Source organism: Hakea prostrata, chromosome 1 (assembly GCF_041222555.1).
Source record: "Hakea prostrata isolate BN-2017 chromosome 1, UWA_Hpros_2, whole genome shotgun sequence".
Taxonomy (NCBI): domain Eukaryota; kingdom Viridiplantae; phylum Streptophyta; class Magnoliopsida; order Proteales; family Proteaceae; genus Hakea; species Hakea prostrata.
This window is the reverse complement of record NC_142600.1, coordinates 21081234-21100352: the sequence shown is the minus strand read 5'-3', so window position 1 is coordinate 21100352 and position 19119 is coordinate 21081234. Positions and strand designations below refer to the sequence as shown.

Sequence of the window (19119 nt, the reverse complement as noted above, 5' to 3'; positions counted from 1 at the left end):
AAGGGATTGATTCAATAGGTAAAGAGAAATGCCTTATGATATTAGATCTAGAGTTTGAATTTTTTTGGGTTAAAGACAAAGTTTCGTTGTATATTTAAATATTTAAATAAAGGCTACCTCCTAAGAATGTAGTTGAGGCCAGGTAGGTATAAACTAGCCTTGACAAACCTCAATTCTAATTTTTTTTTAAGCCACTCTACTGCAAAGTTTATAATCTTTGTTGAATCTCCTTTTAAAGAATTGAAGGTGGTAGATTTTTTTTTGGGTATAACAACAATTTATTTGAACTTAAATCCACGAGGAAAAATATAGAAAAGATTGTTCATCAACAATGGCAAACATAAGAAAGGGGAGTGGGGCATAAATAGAAAAGAAAGTCGTTTGTTTCTTGTATGCTTTAATCGCAAAATGCAATACCACATTGTTTGTTTCTCTGAGAACATGATTGAATTTGATCTACACAATAAAAGAAAAAAAAGTGACAATACTATTATGTAATATTTACATGGTTATGAATCACTTTATACTATACTTTCTAGTATACTTTTCAAGTCCTTAATTCATGTGTCTTCATCCATTCTTGCACAATGTTCTAGTTTTACTTGGCAATTATTTTTTTGTAATATTGAAACAGTGGGTATAATAAAATAAAATAAAAATACCACCAATACATTTTCGGTTTCAAAAATTTTTTTTGGGGTAAGAGTTTCAGCTTTTACTACTAAGTGGCAATCATGGATGCAAATTAATCCAAATTACTAAACTTAGGTTCCAATACAAGAGATGAAATCAACTTACGTCCTTAAAGGATTAAATGCACTATTTCATATAAATCTCCCAACAAGTTGGTTCTATGCTTGTTTGATTGGTTATTTTAATTAAAGAGATTTAATAGATTCATTTTATTGGAAAAATATATATTTTTAAATAATTAATATTTTTTCTAGATAAATAATTAGTTGACAACGATCTACCTAATATTTTAAATTATTTTAAGATGACATTAATATTAGGAGGTTGTATAATGTTAATAATTTTCCAATAATTAAGAATTAGATATTAATTCAAATATTTATCTAATTATTTAATATAATATAATATAATGATTAGTAAACTTGAGGAAAGATCATCTTTTAACTCTATGAAAAAAAAAAATCATCACCTAACCTAACATGAATTTATTTATTTATTATGTCGTCTGCAAGGGTCAAACCTACGACCTTTCAACGGAGATGTATGAATCTTATTAATCGACGAACCTTACATTAACAAACGTGAAATATTTCTTAGATTTGCAAATAATGCATGCTATGAATTTAGATGAGCCACCAATACATCTTTACTTCATCAATTGATGGTACTCTTGTTCAATTAAAAGAAAGTTTCTTCCCCCGGATTCCCCCTCATCTTTTTTATAAAATCAATTGTGATGTTGCGTGGTATCATCAAGATAGACAAGAAGATATGGAGCAGTGGTCCTTCACTAGCAAGGTAATCATCCTATTACAACTTTTCTATTTGGGTTTGTGCATGAGCAAACTTTATTCGGGAGGCTATTGCAATTCTCTCAAGTCTTTTTCTTGTTTCTAGATTTGGCCTTGGAAGAACTATGGTCCTGTTAAAGCTCATTAATCAATCAAACGGTAAATCTTAGATATTCATCATGATATCACTCATTATAGGCTTCCTTTGAATCTTGTAATATTCATTACATTCTAAGATCCACTAAGTTATTGATGGATTCTTCAATAAAATTGGTTTTTTTAGGCCCTTTGAGAATGAAAGAAGGGAGATGTGGAAGGAATTAATAGAACTGACTAAGACTTTAGGCCTTTAACAAGAAATTGACTCCCAATGCGCTACAACCACAACTACAAAATTGGTTTTTGATTGAGTTGGATTCCCTAACTGTATAGGGTAGATAGATTCCATTAGTAGGACAGATTCCTCTTTAAATGTAGGTAGGGCTCCAACATTATTGGGTCGACATGAAATTTTTATTACAAGCTGTCTGTGGATCCATAGGAAGTGAAAATTTAAGAAAGTTAGCTTGATCACCAATACTTTGTAGGCCCTTCTGTAATTTGTGGTCGACAAAATGCTCCCCCATCATGGGAGAAGATCCTGGGTTGTAGCTCATAAACATGGTGTTGCATGTAGACTTTAAGTACAGCACAGCAGCACAGCAGCACAACTCACCCGCAACTACTCTTCTTCCTCTCTTTAACATGAGATGGTTAGACATGGAAGAACGTGGAGTTGAAGGGCAGAGAAGATGGATTTGACAGAGATCCTTTGATAATGACTTCAACGGTCATTTTTGCTTGGTGCTCTGACGTCGATACAAAATGATTGATAGCTAGATTTTTCTGCAATCAATTTTTATTTAAATTTTTGCACAATCATCGTTCTCGTCTGTCCTTGAGATTTTACATTCTTTGCTGTCTCTTTCTGCAGCTTTCCTTCGTCCTTGCCTCTCCTTAGCCTTTCAATTTAAAGAGCACGTCTGTACAATTTAAAGGAAGAATCAATTTTTGTTTTAGTTTTAGTTTTGTCCTCCTGGGTTCAAGGGAGTAACGTGAGTACTTCTAAGCAAAACTCGCACAAGGTCATTCTTGTGGTTGAAGTTGTTAAATAATTTTGTTCAAATTTGATCGGTCGTAGTCTTTTGAACCGGAAAATTTTAAGAGGAAAAGTTATCAGGAAAGAATGACACAGTTATACTGACAAGAAGGCTCCAACTATGCTTCATCTCCATGCAGCATAATTTTTCTCATATTGAATGTATGTGTTAATTAAGTAAAAAGAACAAAATCAGAATGTGTCATAGTTTATTAGACTGTAAGTGTCATAGATCCAGAGATTGGAATTAGGTTGGACCAGATAAAGCTTTCTTGACTAGGGAATTCTCTCCTCAATTATGTGAAAATAAAATATTTCTCAGACATATAATCATAGAGTGCTCGGCTGATAAGACCAACACCTCATAGTGAAGAAGTCGTGGATTCGATTATGCTTGATGGTATATTATGTAATACCCCCCATCTCCAAAAACATGTAAGAAATCACCTGTTTCGTAAAGAATTATTTTTTCTTCTTTTTCAAACATGGTTTTAGATGAAGAAATTCATAGTAGACAAGATCTCGGAAGGATCCGGCTTCGACTGGTCTTCGAGAATAAGGACCAAATCCTTGGTGTTCCGGTCAATCACCACTTTCCTAAAACAGTCATCATGGAAATTGATCTCTTTACCTCCAAGTTCCTCTAATGTTCTCTTCTTCCTTTTGCAGATAGTCCACAACATAAACTAGATTGTGGATAATAACAAATGGCATCATACAAGTTTTATTTGTTAGGGTTCACATTAACACTGATGATTCAACACCATTGTGAATTGCCAAATATAGAGTTTATGGAAATATGAATACTTTCACCTTTAAGGGTGAACTCTACTTTGAGATTTGGAGATCCATGGTCCACCTTTCCCACTTTGCTCTACGAGTCTTAAGGCTCATAGCTAAGACCATTTTGGTGACCAATTCTACCCAAATTGATCTCAAATGATTTGAGATTGAAATTGTCTGCTTTCTGAGAGTGGCATTTACTGTCTACTTCTCTAATATATAGTTAACCCTTTCCTTCAAACAAGGGAACAAAAGTAACACTAAATTAAAGTAACATTTTTGGCCATTGCTCTTTTTCTTTTTCTTTTTTCTCGATCTCTTTTACTAAGTTGATTTATGTTCATTTGGATCAAGGCAGAAGATAGAGCCAACTGATTAGCGACATGACAAGTCATGTGGGATAAACAGTAATTCTAAACCTATAGTCGCTATCGTACTTACAAGTGTATGAGGTCACCTAAGTAATATAGAAATAAGATGGAAATCATTCCCATGATGATTAAATTGAGTCAAATTACGTAGTAGCATTAAAAAACAATTTTAATCATCTAGTCGATCAAAGTTGAGAATTAACTAAGATTTAGCTACTGATTATACTAATGAAAACATGAATTAAATCAATCAACAAAAATGCTAGAGCTTCGATTTCACCCAACATGTCATAAATTATCAATCCCTCCTCCTTATCCAATCAATTTACTCTCTAGCCTTGCCAACATGATTACAAAATTAGAACACACCGCATCTGTTATGCTTGAGGGTTCCTAATACAACAAATCCCTTATACCTTTTATGTATAGAAGATCAATTCAATTCATTGCATGAAACATAAAATTTATAAACAAGATCAAATAAACCGTCTATTTACTATCTGCTACGTGTTATATGTAATTTATCATTCTTCAACTCTAGATCTAGCATGCTATATCCATTGTTTTATGCATGAAAGCATACCACAAATTCATAAATGTTAGTCAAGCATTTAGACATTACTGAGCAAAATTGAAGAAAGCAAAGGTATAATAAGATTGTATTGCATGAAAAGAGAAAAATCAATAACTTGATTCATATAAGGATCCATTTACGCTCTAGCAGAAAAAAATGACAAAAAGCATTGTGAACACATGTTGCCAATTAACTATTCAAAATAACATGCATAAAATGAACCTATCAATTGCCCAATATTTTGATCTTGACCCACTGTCCGGGCTTAGGACAAAATAGTATCAATAGGGCCAAGCTTGTACCACCATTGTGTGGTCCACAGTTCACATTCTTCCAAAGCAATTCATATCTATTATATAAAATTAATTTCATTCTTTTGGTATCATTTTAAATTGTTTCCACACACTAAAAGAAAATTTCTTGTACAAGATATGTGAATTATAGTAATCGTATGGTTTTTCCCATTTTAGGTAAATTCGGTGCATTCAAATTTGATAGCAACATTTTACCAATGGAATTTGTTTCTATAAAAGGTGTAAAATGATCTGAAATCAGCCAACGCAAAACATATCATTATCTATCACTATTATCAAACCTTTTCTTGATTTCTTAAGAACCATACAACTCTCTTATCAATCATCTATCATTTAATTTAAACAATATAAAAATTATACAAAATAAAAGACACTCTCGATCATGTTGAATGTGAGAAGTAAATAAATCTCTCTTGATAATACATATAATTCAGATGTTGTTCATTGAATTGAATAGTAAAAATAACGGAGGGTTCCAAATAGTTTGTAACTCTAAGAATATGAGAAATGTTACAAAAATACATTTTTGTAAGCCTTAAGTTTGATTAGGTGATGATCGGATAATCAAATAATCACATATGGTCTGTGAGAATATTTGTGGAGGGCAATCACCGAGCTGCCTATCATAGTCCACAGCATGAGCAGCACATTGCTACCTCTGTGTATGTGCTGTCTGCTTACCACGTTTTTTGTACTATGGTCAGACTTGAAAAGCTCCTCGTTTTACTGTTAGGTGGTATATCTTAAAGTTCTACTTCTAACCAACAAAAAAAAAAAAAAAGGTTACTGTCTTAAAGGACCAAAAACCACGTGAAGGATTCTAGAGCTTCCTAAGAGAAACAATTTGGACCTTCAGCAATACAAATAGCAGGTAAGGGGAGAGTCTACGTTGTTGTATGAGACTGAGAGAACCCAGAATCAAAGCAAGACAACCCCTTTGAATGAGAGTGTCATCTCCCTTAAATGGAATGGAGAGTAGCTAACTAGTAAAGATATATAGTCAGAGAGAGAGAGAGAGAAGAAGAAGAAGAAGAAGAAGAAGAAGAAGAAGAAGAAGAAGAAGAAGAAGAAGAAGAAGAAGAGGTCGGGAAGCAGAAAGAGTAAATGGGTAGGAGGCCATGTTGTGCGAAAGAGGGACTCAATAGAGGAGCATGGTCAGCTCGTGAGGATCGGATACTTACCCAGTACATTAACACTCATGGAGAAGGGAAATGGAGAGATCTCCCTCAAAAAGCAGGTCTGATTTCCTTTTCTCCTTTCTTCTGTTGCACTATTGTTTCATCTTCACCACTACTTATATGTACATAATATGAAGCTCATATATAAATTGTCATGGATTAATTTGTAGGTTTGAACAGATGTGGGAAAAGTTGCAGGTTGCGATGGTTGAACTATCTGAGGCCAGATATCAAGAGAGGCAACATTTCCAAAGAAGAAGAAGACCTCATCATCAGACTGCATAAGCTGCTCGGTAACAGGTGACTTTTGTACCTCTCTTTTCTTCTTTCTGGGTCCCCATTATGAGAAAAAGCGGTAAAGGCTGTCAAAAAGAACCTACAAGGGAAATCGAGAGACGTTACAGATGGGCACAATAAGCTAACTAATCACAATGACTACTCAATTTCTTGACTCTTGACTAGAAATTTCTTTGTACAGATGTCATGTTTTTCTCAAGATACTCCCTTGATAAAACTGGAAACACTAAATAATTAAAACAGAACGGAAATAAAGGCTGACAATATCTCTCCATGTAAATTATTTATTCTTTTATGGAGTAGATGGAAGTTGAGAATTTTAGTAATGGGGTTTGCAGATGGTCTTTAATAGCTGGAAGACTTCCCGGGCGAACAGACAATGAAGTCAAGAACTACTGGAACACCAACTTGAGCAAGAAACTGCAACACAAGACTGCAACAAAGAACCAATCTTCCTTGGAGGTTCCCCAGGAGAAGGCTCCTAATGCTCCCCATGTAATTAGAACTAGGGCTGTTCGGTGTACCAGGGTAATTCTCCCCCAGCAAGAAGGAAATGATCAGACCGTCAATCTTGAGCTTGTTTCAGATGGAAAGATCTCACACCTTCCTGCTCAAGGAGTCATGGACGATGACACTTCAAATTATATCATGGATTTTGATATTGGGGAGCTTTTCATCTCTGATGTTCTAAACCCAGATTTATTGCCAGGTCACAATGATGGGTTTTTGTCTGCAGAACAAGAATGTGAGAATAATCCACCTTCCTGCGCTGGTTATCCTCTATCAATTCAAGAAATGCTTGAAGACGTACCAAACCAAGCTATGTTTGGACAAAATGAAGCATTGGAGCTCAAGAAACTGTCTTCCTTCCTTGATTCTGAAGAAGAATGGATTGAAACTCAATAAAAGAAGAATGCATCAGTACTGAAACGATGGCTACTCTACATATCCTCCAATATATGAATGAACTCAATTCATGAAGTTTATTGAAGAACTGTAAACGAAAAAACTTGCAAGGGTTCCAACAAATGAGGGTCCGTATTATTTTTTTTTTTTGAATTTCAGTGGTGTAGTTCAAAAGGTGACAACAGAAAAGAAAAGAAAACCAAATCGAGTGGTCCGTCACTAGAATTCATCCACATCATTTGCAGCTCAGTATTGCACATTAATTGCGAAGCATTGAAGCAATATCCATTGTAGAGTCTTTACTAACTTTTTGAAGATAAAGTAAAGTTTTAGTGTTAATTTGAAAGTTACCAGAGCAATCTGTTCTATATCTAATCCATTATCTTAAAAAAATTATAACACCAATATAATTAGGTCATGTGTTGTCAGAAGGTCAAAAGAACTTATTCTATAGCATAAAAAGCGTACGTGGAGATTGAAGTCAAATAAATAGTGGTAAAATACCAAAATAAACCTAGTAACATAAAATAATAAAATCAAAATTTTTTTGGTAGGTAAATAAATCAAATATAATATAAAGTGAAAGGAAAGTACCCCACGATAGTAGTCAGTATGGCAAGGGATCAATGTCGGAAGTCAGAAAAAGGCTCTAGACTAAGGTCCTAGGTTCAACTCTTGGTCATATCTCTAGGGCTATTCTCTCCTCCCTGATCAACTGGCATTTCTAATGGAGATTTTCAAATTGAAAAAATCTGGCACTTCATCATTACTTCACAGGTATTCTTACCTCTTTTTGACAAGGAAGACTGGCTGTTACATGAGTTGAACAACGGATGTATCGTTTTGAACCAAGTTGAATAGAAAATAACAAAGCAACTAATGTGCAGAGGTAGAGCAAAGAAAGTTAGGCTAAATTACTGGTATATATATTCATGCACAAAGAAAGTTTGGCTAAATTACTGGTACATATATTCATGCACAGATGGTGCTAGTCATGCTGATCCTTTGTGTCTGGGCAAGGTGTCCGTCTGTGTGTTCATCCACTAGATGCCCTATCCGTGTTACCAATTAAGCAACCAACCTAGGTACTACACGAATGCATATATGCACGCTCTGCCAAACACAGAGGCTTTGGATCCCCTAGTGTTAGAGCATGTGTAAGTGAAAACATGGAAATGAAGAGAACTCAATGATTGCAAAAGTGAGATCAAATAATTATTAGGCTTTGGATCCCCTAGTGTTAGAGCATGTGTAAGTGAAAACATGGAAATGAAGAGAACTCAATGATTGCAAAAGTGAGATCAAATAATTATTTATAGTGGTCTGATGATAATACATCATATGTGTCTCATAGACAATGCATAGGTCTCCTATTCCCTAACACCCTCCCGCAAAGTCAAGGGTCCTTCTAGGAGCTTAAGTTTGGACCGAACTAATCAGAAACGAGAGACTAAAAGACTCTTAGTCAATATATTAACCAACTAATCCATGGTGGAGAGAAAACAAACACAATAGCCACCTTATCCCGAACAAAATGAAAGTCAATCTTGATGTATTTGGTACAAGCATGAAACACCGGATTGTAAGAGAGATAGGTAGCCCCAATGTTATCACACCACAAAGTGGGAGGAGATGTTTGAACAACTCCCAGTTCAGTTAATAAGGACTGAATCCAAGTAAACTCAGCAGTGGCAAAAGCAAGTGGTCTATATTCACTCTTTGGACTAGAATGTGCCAGAGTAGATTGCTTGCAAGATTGCCAAAAGAGATTAGATTGTCACCCCTAAAAATTAGATAACCTTCATGTGATTTCCTATCATTAGGGCACCCCGCCCAATTTGCATCAGTATATGCTACCAAAAAAATAAGAGGAGGGAATCAAATGAAGACCATACAACAAAGTGCCTCTAAGATAATGAAGTAGGCACTTGAGAGTAGTCCAATGATCCTCCATGGGAGAAGCCAAAAATTGACAAAGCTTGTTTATAGCATAGGACAAATCCGGTCTAGTGAGAGTGACGTATTGTAATGCACCCACAATTATGCGATAAGGAAAGGATCATGTAGAGGAGAACCCCATATCTTAGAGAGATGCAACAAAGGGGTCATAAGAGTCGCAATCAATTTAGCATGAGTTAAAATGGTTCAGTCCAACAAGGAGCATATGTAGCGTTGCTGAGATAGTATGATGTCGGTAAATATAGGAATTAGTCCTATGCTAAGCAAAAATCGAGCAATACCCAAGTATTTCAATGCAAATTCCGAAGCCATAACGGCAATGAGCTTATCAACAACAATAAACGAAGGCCCATTGAGTAATATGTTGTCAACATAAACCAAAGCATAAATTGGACCAAATAGGCGGAGACAAATAAAAAGTGATGAATCTGTTTGGAAGCCCACAAAATCTAAGCCAAGCAAATAGATATTTAGACGCTAAAACCAAACCCGTGGAGCCTATTTCAAACCCTAGACAAACCTTTTGAGCTTGGGTAAATTCGAAGGATGTTGAGAATCCAAATACCCCTGTGGTTGATGCATATGCACTTCTTCATTAAGAGTCCCATAAGAAATCGTTGTTCACATTCAACTGACAAACAACCCATTTGGAAGACACTGTTAAAGAGAGAACAACTTGAATTGTAGTTGGCTTCACTACCAGACTTAATGTTTGATCATAGTCTACTCCATACTTCTAAGTATACCCTTTTTCAACTAAACGGGTCTTGTATCATTCGACAGTCCCATTAGATTTTGGTTTGATTCTAAAGAGCCACTTGCAGCCAATAATGTGACGATCAGATGGATGTGAAGTAAGCTCCCAAGTATTATTTAGAAGTAGGGCATTGAACTCAGTGTCCATAGGCCGTCGTCATACCTCATGTTTAACAGCTTGACTAAAGCAACTAGGCTTAAGTTTAGATGGCCCAGCAATATGAAATGCAATGGGCCAAGGATACATAGTAGCAAAGTAACTTTCAGGAACTATCGGAATGTGTGTACCATCAATGGAGTGAGTAATCATATGGTGTGTTTGACTCGTTCCAAATGGGATGGGTGCAGATGGAACATTCCTAGTTGATGATGAATGCAAGTCAGGTGAAGAAGAAGGCAAGTCAACCAAAGGTGGAGGTGCGTCAAACAAAGTTGGAGCAGTTATTGATGGATGCAAGTCAGTTGGTAATAATGCGCTTTGTACCAACCTTTGTAATTCTAACTTGGGATTTGTATTGCAGGTCTAAGTACCCGAAGATCCAACTGGAATAAGCTGTGGGTTATCGGATTGAAGTCCATGATCCATACCCTAAACCCATGGACCTGGATTCCACTGATGAAGAACCTGCCATACTGGGAACCCAAAGGAGAACCCATGGAAACCTTGATGATTGGGAAAGTGGATCTCTAGCCAGAGCCAAGTTGAGTTTGAAGATGTTCGGATCAAGGTATGAATACCCCCACATGTTGGCTAGGGTTAGGTTAGTGTTGGGATTAACTAGTTGAGCAAAGCACCCAAGTACTGAAAAGTACTAGGGGGTGGTTGCTTAAGGCGATTGATTGACCAACCAACTGCCCCAAGTGACTGGCTAGGTCTTCTTATGGAAATTAAACCCTATTTTGCTCCGACCCTCTATAAATAACCAACCATGACTTATTTTCGTATTATTATATTCGTGGAGGTTGCTATGGACGATTAGGAGGCAGAGAGCACATGTTGCAAAGGTGAGGAACAATTGATTCATGGAGAAACTTCGATCCGTGATCTGTTTTGCAAATCAGTTGGGGGCAAGATGACCTCACAATTTTTCTTTTTACTTCTTCTCTATAGTGGTGGGTTGTCCTTCTCCCATAATTCTGTGGATGGTGAATTGTGATGGTTAACATCATTCCATCAATGATCACGATTAGATCATACCCGTAAACGGATCCTTATATATGAATCAAGGGTTGATTAAATCGTAGGAGATTATGTGATTCTTCTAAACCATTTGTCTTCATGGTTTGGATTGAGTATGACTTTTAAATTTGTTAAAAACGAAATCCAGATATAGGTCATCCCAAAATCATATCGAATATGGGTGCTTAAAAGTCAGAATTTTGGACTTGAGATTCTGCCTGTAATAGCGGTCGCTCAGGGTGGTTGATTGGCCCAACCAACCACAATAAGCGACCGGCTGGGTCACAAAGGCTATGTCAGTTTGATTGTTGCTTTGATTTGACTTTTGTTTCTTAATATAACTTTGCAACCCTACCTTAGGTGATCACTGAAGTTCTCTGGACTTGTTGTTTGTGAGGTTTAACTGCACTTTAATAGTCTCTTTAACCTTGAGAGGTAAGGTTACATTCCTACATAAATGTATTGACATGGTCTATGATGAGTTGCTATAACTTTGAATGCATTAGTATTCTTGTAACTTGCTGTAACAATATGTTTAAATGAATTATGGTTAGTTATGTACTCGTGAATAAGGATTATATGTACTTCAATTACTATATGATATTGAATGACTGATTTTGTAATAACAAGTGATGATGTATTGTGACTATGATTGAGAGTAACCTTTTGGGGGTATCTATAGCTTGGGATATCAGGGATTGTTCTCTGATGCCCCCAACACTATCACGGTTATTAGATGATATACCTAGGAAGTCTAGATTGCATGGCTATATACCCACACATGCAACTTCCCTTTCGAGCGGGGGTATTGAAGCCGAATGACTCGTGATATAGGTGACGTGATTCTATTTCATTCTATAGCGGTAGCTAGTCCTTGTGGAGATTTAGTGGTCCACTATTGATCATGCATTGGTATGATTGCATATGTTAGGGTTGGGCTCATAGGCGTCCAAGGAGCAGCTAGAAGTTGTGAGGGGACATGAGAGCATCCGCCCCAACAATATGTGGATGACCATAGGGTTAGGGAATGGAGTCCAACAAAGGTAGCCAGTTCATGAGGATTTCCATTTCTAGGTAGAGAAGGATACTAAATCCAGTTGGTTGGTGCCATATGGGAAGTATTTGGACTACATGTAGTATGTCACTGTATGACCTTGAATTGGATGAGAAACCTTGACATGAACCATTATTCATGCTAATGGTCATGGTGAAGAGAGTGTGGACCTAAATCCCAGCCATGGTTGATTGACGAGGACTGAACCCCTTGTCCAGGATCCCAATAGAGGTAACTAGTCCGTAAAGGATCAAATTGACTAGACCTACCCAGAGGAGGGTTGGTGTTATATTTTAAAGCATGTTTGCCTTATTAGAGACTTGCATATTTAATTATTAGCTGCACCTATACATTTGCATATCATCCTTTATATATGTTGCTTACCATTATAAGATGTTGACATGTATATGAGATGTGTTTCCTTACTGAATTCGCTAGAACTCATTCATTCTGTGGATTATTGTTAAATTAAGCACATGGTGATTTTGGATCGGAAGAACTTTTGCAAGACTCCTATGAAGAAACTTTGGAAGCCCCAGTGGAAAGTGGCGATGTATACCACGAAGCCACCTGCGGATGCTTGGAGAGTGCTTATAGCACTCATTGATGGCAGGAGGATTCAGGTAGCTCGTCATTTCGAGAAGTCAATGAAGGAAGGTTGGATGACCCCTTTCATTGAAAAGACTGCCGCCTATGAAAGAGAACAAAGAAACAATCAAACTTAACATTTATTTGCTTCCGCTGAAAACTCCATTTTGAACATAATCACTTTATTATTTTCTTTGGTTATTCCTTTTTGAGATGTTGGACTTATGTAATTCCTTTTTATTTAATTATTTGGATTACCCTTATTCTTGATTATTATTATGTGTGTTATATATCATTGATGGGTAAACCGTGGATCTTATGACTATGAATCGCACCCACGAGTTGTGGGTGGGACCGATACCAGCGGGTGGGATGTGACATGCTTGGGTTAGGCGTTGTTGGATGTGGGTCAGTTGATACTTCAGGGTGTGGATTTCTAGAGGGTAAACACAAGGGAGGCCCATTGGATGAAGGCCCATGAGTTGGAGTAGTGGTAGACCCATAAGTCACAGGCCCATGAGGTAGAGCGGATCTAGTAACAAGGCCAGAAGCCCCATATGAAAGTGACACTGGTACTTGCTAAAGAAAATCCTCTATATACTTAGTTTTTGGAGCCGGAGAAGAAGAGGAGATCTGAAACAGAAAAACCAATCCATTGAAAATTACATGGTAGGAGATCACTATTTTCCCAGTGGTTGAATCAAGGCATTTATACCCCTAGTGTCATGGGTTGTAACCAATAAAAACAAGGAACCGAGCAATATGCTAGCTTGTGATTGTTAAATGGCCGAGCAAAGGATAGCATTGACATCCAAAAGACTTAAGAAAGCAATAGTCTGGTAATCTACCAAATAACTTGTAATAAGGATAATCAAAATTAATGGCCGCAGATGGCATTCTATTCATCACAAAAATAGTAGCCAAGAAGGCATCAACCCAAAATTTTAATGGCATTCCAGCCTGAGACAACATGGCCAATCCCATTTCAACAATTTGCCGATGTTGGCGTTCAACCCTACTGTTATGCTAAAAAAGTTATGGGGATAGGTAAACCGATGCAAATTTCCAATCCTCCTAAAGCTTAGAAAAACCATGAAATTCCCCCCCCCCCCAGTCTAATTGAAAACACTCATTGGGTGCAGAAGAATGTTTGTTAACCAACATCTTAAAAATTTGAAATACATGTAGAACATCAAACCTCTGAGCAACAATGTAAATCCATGTGAACCTAGTAAAGTAGTCAACAAATGACATATAATAGCAATGACTAGCAGTTGAGGCTTCACAAGCCAAACCCCAAACATTAGAAAATATGGGTTGCAGAGGTGCAAATGTGTGCCTAATGCAGGAATCAAAAGTGAGTTTATGAGCCTTAGCTCTTAGATAATGTCCTCATACAATCTGAGGCTTTCAACCAACATATGGTAAATCAGAAATAGAAAGAATGCGACTAATAGTAATGTAATTGATATATCCAAAATGTGGATGCCAGATCTCAAGACTTGCACAAGTAGTAGAGAAGGCAACAACATCAGGTGAATCAATAGAGGAAGGATTCGACATCATCGGCATCTTGTATACACCATCTTCAAGAACTCCGATGAGCAGGATCTAGCTTGAGGATTGATCCTTGACATGAAAATAGTAATCATGAAATCCAAAATATACATCATTATCATGAGTAAACTTGGTAACATAAAGCAAATTAGAACTTGCAGAGGGAAGAATATCAGACAATCTAAATGTAGAATTAGCAACTTGCAAAACTAAATTACCAATGTTGTAGATTGACACACCAGATCCATCACCGATTGTAACCGTCTCAGTACCGAGGTATTTTGCAGGGTTACTAATGCTTTGAAAATTTGTTTGGGGGGCGGGGGGAAGGGGTTTAATGTAATGCGAGGCACCTGAATCTAGAATCTAGGACATCAGACACAAAAACTAGGTTGTGAACCAACATATAACACTTGAAGGGCCTCCGAAGGAGCACAACAAAGCTGATAATAGTAGTTGCGAGCAAGATGACCCGGCCGATTACAATTGTGACAAAACAGGGATCTGCCATCGCAAACACCAGAAAAAGGGCCACGAAAACTGTTGTGAGAGCCACTATCACCATAGCCATTGCCACCAAAAGTGAAACTAGAGGGATGAACAGATGAAAAATTTACCAAAGAACGAGAAACATAGGCAGAGGCCATCTGAGCAGTAATATTCAAAATATCCTAGAGAGAAAAGGCCATTTGACCATTGAGGCAAATTTCTTCATGTTAAGGATGATAACTATTTTTCGTAATCTGGGAGCAAAACAGGAAAATCATAGGCAACCCTAGCCAAATTTAGGTTTGCCTTAGCCACCATTACTCCATGCGTGCAAAGATCAACCGAACCATTTAAAATTGAGTATCTCTCTCTTTCTCTCTCTCTCACCCAAAAATGTGTCTCAAACCCTAACTCATGGCATCAGAGCTCCAGGTTCCTACCCATTTGTTTCCCTATCTCAATGGCTTCCTCTCAACAAAGCTTAATGAGACGAATTATTTGTTACGGAGATCTCAGATTGTTCATCTTCTGAAGACATACAAACTATTTGAGATTGTTAATGTCTCTTCTCTTTGCCCACCTGCTGTCATTTCCGATAAAGATGATGATAGTGATCTTTTCGACCAACTACTGACTAAGAAGTCTGGTCCAAGCTTGACCGAATCTACTCAACTTGCTCTTCCTCACGCATAATGTAACTTTGCCTTCAAATCCAAAATATTCAAAGAGGTAATAGTAGCATTCATGATTACCTTCTTCGCATAAAAAATATTTATGATCAATTGGCCACTATGGGATGACCTGTGAACAATGAAGAACTCCATCTTTATGTTTTGAATGAATTGGGAGTTGAATACTCTTCTTTTAATTTGTGACTGTCATTACCACTCGCAATTCTCCCATCTCCTATGATGAATTACGAGATATGTTATTGACTCAAGAAATTTGGTTAAGAGATGAACTAACAAGTGTTAGACTCTTATAACATCATATGTGTCTCATAGACAATAACATGGGTCTCCCATTCCCTACACCATGCATCATCATCACTCCTGAACCAAGAAAGTTCCAGATCAGTACTAAAGACATGCAAGAGGTTGTAAGTCACACAAAAGAAGTGTAAATCCAGGAAGTCCGAACCATCTAGGTTTGATTCATCAAATCATGCTGTACAAGTTGTCAAGTGATGAGGTGATGAAGTGATCGTTCCATGCACAATAACCAGAATCGTTGCGGATTTAGCATTTTCTGCGCATTAATTCTGCGGCCCATGAAATTGAATTTGTAGTCTGAAAGATAAACTTCACCTGGTTTGAACCAACCAATCCCTGCACCAGAATAGATTGGTACGAATTAAGACAAGATCCACACATGGGTCCTCTTTATGATCTTTGGATTTATGTTTCGTGACAGGCAATTTCGCCTTCTCATTTACTTCTTCTGTCTCACTACTTTTGGGTCATATATGTACATGTATGACGCGCGTCTAGCTACAGATCTTCTTCGTTTCCTTGATCAGCAGAGGCTCTTTTGTATTGAATAAACAGAAGACGAGGGTGCAAGCTAGCACCAAGTAGACAAACGGATCCAGTGAAAAAAATCTGAAGATTCTGAGCTACTAGACTTGCGTGATTTTTGAAATTGATTCAGTGAAAAGAGTCATTCTCGGAGTTAGCCGTTGCTCTTCACATCAAAACCAACACGTGATTAAATGTTCAGTAACAGAGTCACATGCATGTGACATCTTTCTCAATCAAATAAGTTAAAAGCATAGACCGGTCAGAAAAAGTTCAGTAGAGACTGGTAGGTCGGGACACATGACTTGCCTCCTCAACCGGGGTTCATTTCATATGGCCACTGAATTCCAAAAGAAAGGATAAACCTAGCGTACGTAACTAGGTGTTTCCCAAAAAGTCTTGCCTGCTGGCCTTGCTATTAGGAGAATATTCATGTCAAGGTTTCAACTAATCAAAATGAGTGAAGAAATTAGAGGTTCAGCTACTTTCGTAATGACATATGTAAATCTCCTTTCCTAGCTTGTAAGTAAAAATGATTTTTCCAGTTTTCTTTTGGGTTCAAGAAGAATCGAGAAAAGCTTTGAGTTTGAAATCTATACATTATTGAACAACAATTCCCTTACACGGTGTTCGATAGAGTTGTCTTCTTCATCACTAAAAGGTAGATTTGTTCAGTCTGGTTGGCCCCCTTGAAGATGATTGTGGGCCTGGCCTGGCAATGTAGAACCAACTACTACACCTCCTAGTTCCATGCTGGCGGGAAAATCAGGCGAGGTGCTTAGGGGAGGAGCAGCAGCAGCACCAGGTGAGTTGAAGGGTGTGGAACCAACGGGCGCAGGTGTCAAACGTGTGGTCAAGGTAGTCTATATATATACATAAGCCAAGTCAAACAATGAACACGCATCTTTGGTTATCATATGGTTCACCTATCAACATCTACTTATCATCACCATCCATATGACTGCAGGGTTCTAACTGTAAACCTTTTAAGTCTTCCCTTAATGCTTGTCCTTGCAATGCTGCTTGCCCTTCACCTTGGCAGCAGCAATGCAACCGGTGCCGTGGAGAAGAGCAACCCTCATTGGGACTCGAGGAAGATTGTCACCAATGAAGGAGATGCTAAGCTAGTTAATTATCCGTGCTACAGGCTACAGCACAAGGTTTTGTACTGGGCCATTATGTTGGTGTTGTATAAATTATAAATATCAAAGGTTGTCATAATACATTCGAGGAGTGTGCTGCTAACTGCTAACTGCTCACCAATTTCTCCATCCTTTGCAACTGGGGAACCCTTCTGGTGGATCACCATAGTTGAGAGGACTGGCAATGAAAACAAAGGCTACAATCCTCAGTTGGCTTGACTATAACATTTCTATATATGTAACCAAGACTCTTACTAGTAAATAAAAGATTGCTGATATTTGAACCAGGAAAAAGAAAAAAAGATGGTTGAAATATAATGTATATGTCATAGAATATGTCTTCTTTTATTTTTGGTATGTAATATTAACAGGAGAATCATAATGAAAAAAAAAATGTTAACGAGAGAATTTGAGCAAGTTTGAAGGCATTCTGCTTCAACCTGAACGAGAAATTGGATAAAGAGACGCTTCCTTCCATGTTTTAATTATGACAAGTTTCATAACACCCCTCAATCTAAGGCATGATTCAATACCTTATTTGCGGAGAATCTTTAGTCTAATTCTACAATATATTAATGCAGGAGAATTTCTATTCTTCTTGTCATGAGTTTAATTAGTTTAATATCAGTTTTTCTTTTTCTCATCAAGAAATAAATATTTGAATAATTCTCAAGAACTAAGTGCATGCATAAAGCACACTCCCGCCCCTGATGCTGAAACATTGCCAACCATGCCTTAGTTATTAGAATTTATAGTATAGTATTTGGTGACCATGATGAGACAATAACCTGGGTTTCATGATCCATACCTTCTTTTTTTACTGCACCCATATTCTATTATGTGATCCCAAGTGAATCAAAATGAGATTCACTAGAGCATCAAGTCGCATAGGTTCTTGCAGTGATCATGATATATCTACATACCATTTATTCCAATTCTCAAAAATAAGTCTTTTTGGTTTTCATTGTAGATATATATTGCTCTTTTCTTTTCAGACGAGGTGGTTAGGGGAGAAGCAGCAGCACCAGATGAGTTGAAGGGTAGAACCAATCGCACTGATGTCAAAAGTGTGGTCTTGTCACCTGAACTTGGTAGTTGAATTGCAAAGGTGATTTTAAGAGACACATCATCTTGTATCGGGTGTATCGTATTGACCGATGTATTTGAATCCAAAATATTGTAGGATACTTTAAACCTTACTAAGTTGTCCTTTCTGGAAGCTAATTGTATCAATTTATGGGAATTTTGTCACCACTCGTTTGAGAATATATATATCATTGGATTGTGTTCGTTTCACATTTATTGCAAAACTAAAAATCCAGGCCACATTTGTGGCTATGTCACAAATTAAAGATATCAAAATTCCACAGGATGAGAGGAATGATCTCAGCCAAAGACAAGAGAAGTGGTAAGTGTTTATTGTTGAAATGATACGTCTTTTTATTTTTAAAGAAAAGATCCATTTGATTATAAGTGTGAAGAAGGATTTTACAAGAATATTTTGTAAGAGGGGAAAAAAGAAAAATTAATACATATTGATTTGATCAATCTAACACCAACCTCGTTATCTTCACGCGAAGAGTTAACACAAGAGAAGATCTATCGAAAACCAGCTCTTCAACTTCAACGTATCTCTGCATCAATATTATTCTTTTTTGATAGTCTAAAATGCAAAAGAGATTGTGAATAAAAATTGATTTCTTTGTAGGTTTTACGGAATGGCAATAGGGTAATGTCACACTAGTCTGAGTAATGTGTGAAATTTTCCCAAATTTCGACAAATTATGTCAAGATTTCGGCCAGGTTTTGGCCCCCCGTTTCGGGAGGTATTT

The 19119-nt window shown here is 37.1% G+C and overlaps 1 protein-coding gene across 2 annotated transcripts; it reads left to right on the top strand.

Moving 5' to 3' along the window:
• Nucleotides 1-5504: 5504 nt before the first annotated feature.
• On the top strand, nucleotides 5505-7396 carry LOC149028212 (transcription factor MYB1-like). Of its 2 annotated transcripts, none has more exons than XM_089169294.1 (3): nucleotides 5505-5901; nucleotides 6013-6142; nucleotides 6478-7396. In XM_089169294.1, exons 1-3 carry the CDS (start codon nucleotides 5769-5771, stop codon nucleotides 7043-7045), a joined length of 831 nt encoding a protein of 276 aa, XP_089025420.1. In that variant the 5' UTR covers nucleotides 5505-5768; the 3' UTR covers nucleotides 7046-7396. The 2 variants fall into 2 exon arrangements, with proteins under 2 accessions (XP_089025420.1, XP_089025427.1); XM_089169301.1 differs by having other exon boundaries at nucleotides 5784-5901; nucleotides 6023-6142.
• The last annotated feature ends 11723 nt before the right edge of the window (nucleotides 7397-19119 follow it).

What these genes read in the sequence shown, in the direction of transcription:
- LOC149028212 (XM_089169294.1), top strand. Translation starts at nt 5,769, where the DNA reads ATGGGTAGGAGGCCATGTTGTGCGAAAGAGGGACTCAATAGAGGAGCA. An exon ending in AGATCTCCCTCAAAAAGCAG is followed by an intron (nt 5,902 to 6,012) that starts GTCTGATTTCCT and finishes ATTAATTTGTAG; the next exon opens with GTTTGAACAGATGTGGGAAA. An exon ending in CATAAGCTGCTCGGTAACAG is followed by an intron (nt 6,143 to 6,477) that starts GTGACTTTTGTA and finishes TGGGGTTTGCAG; the next exon opens with ATGGTCTTTAATAGCTGGAA.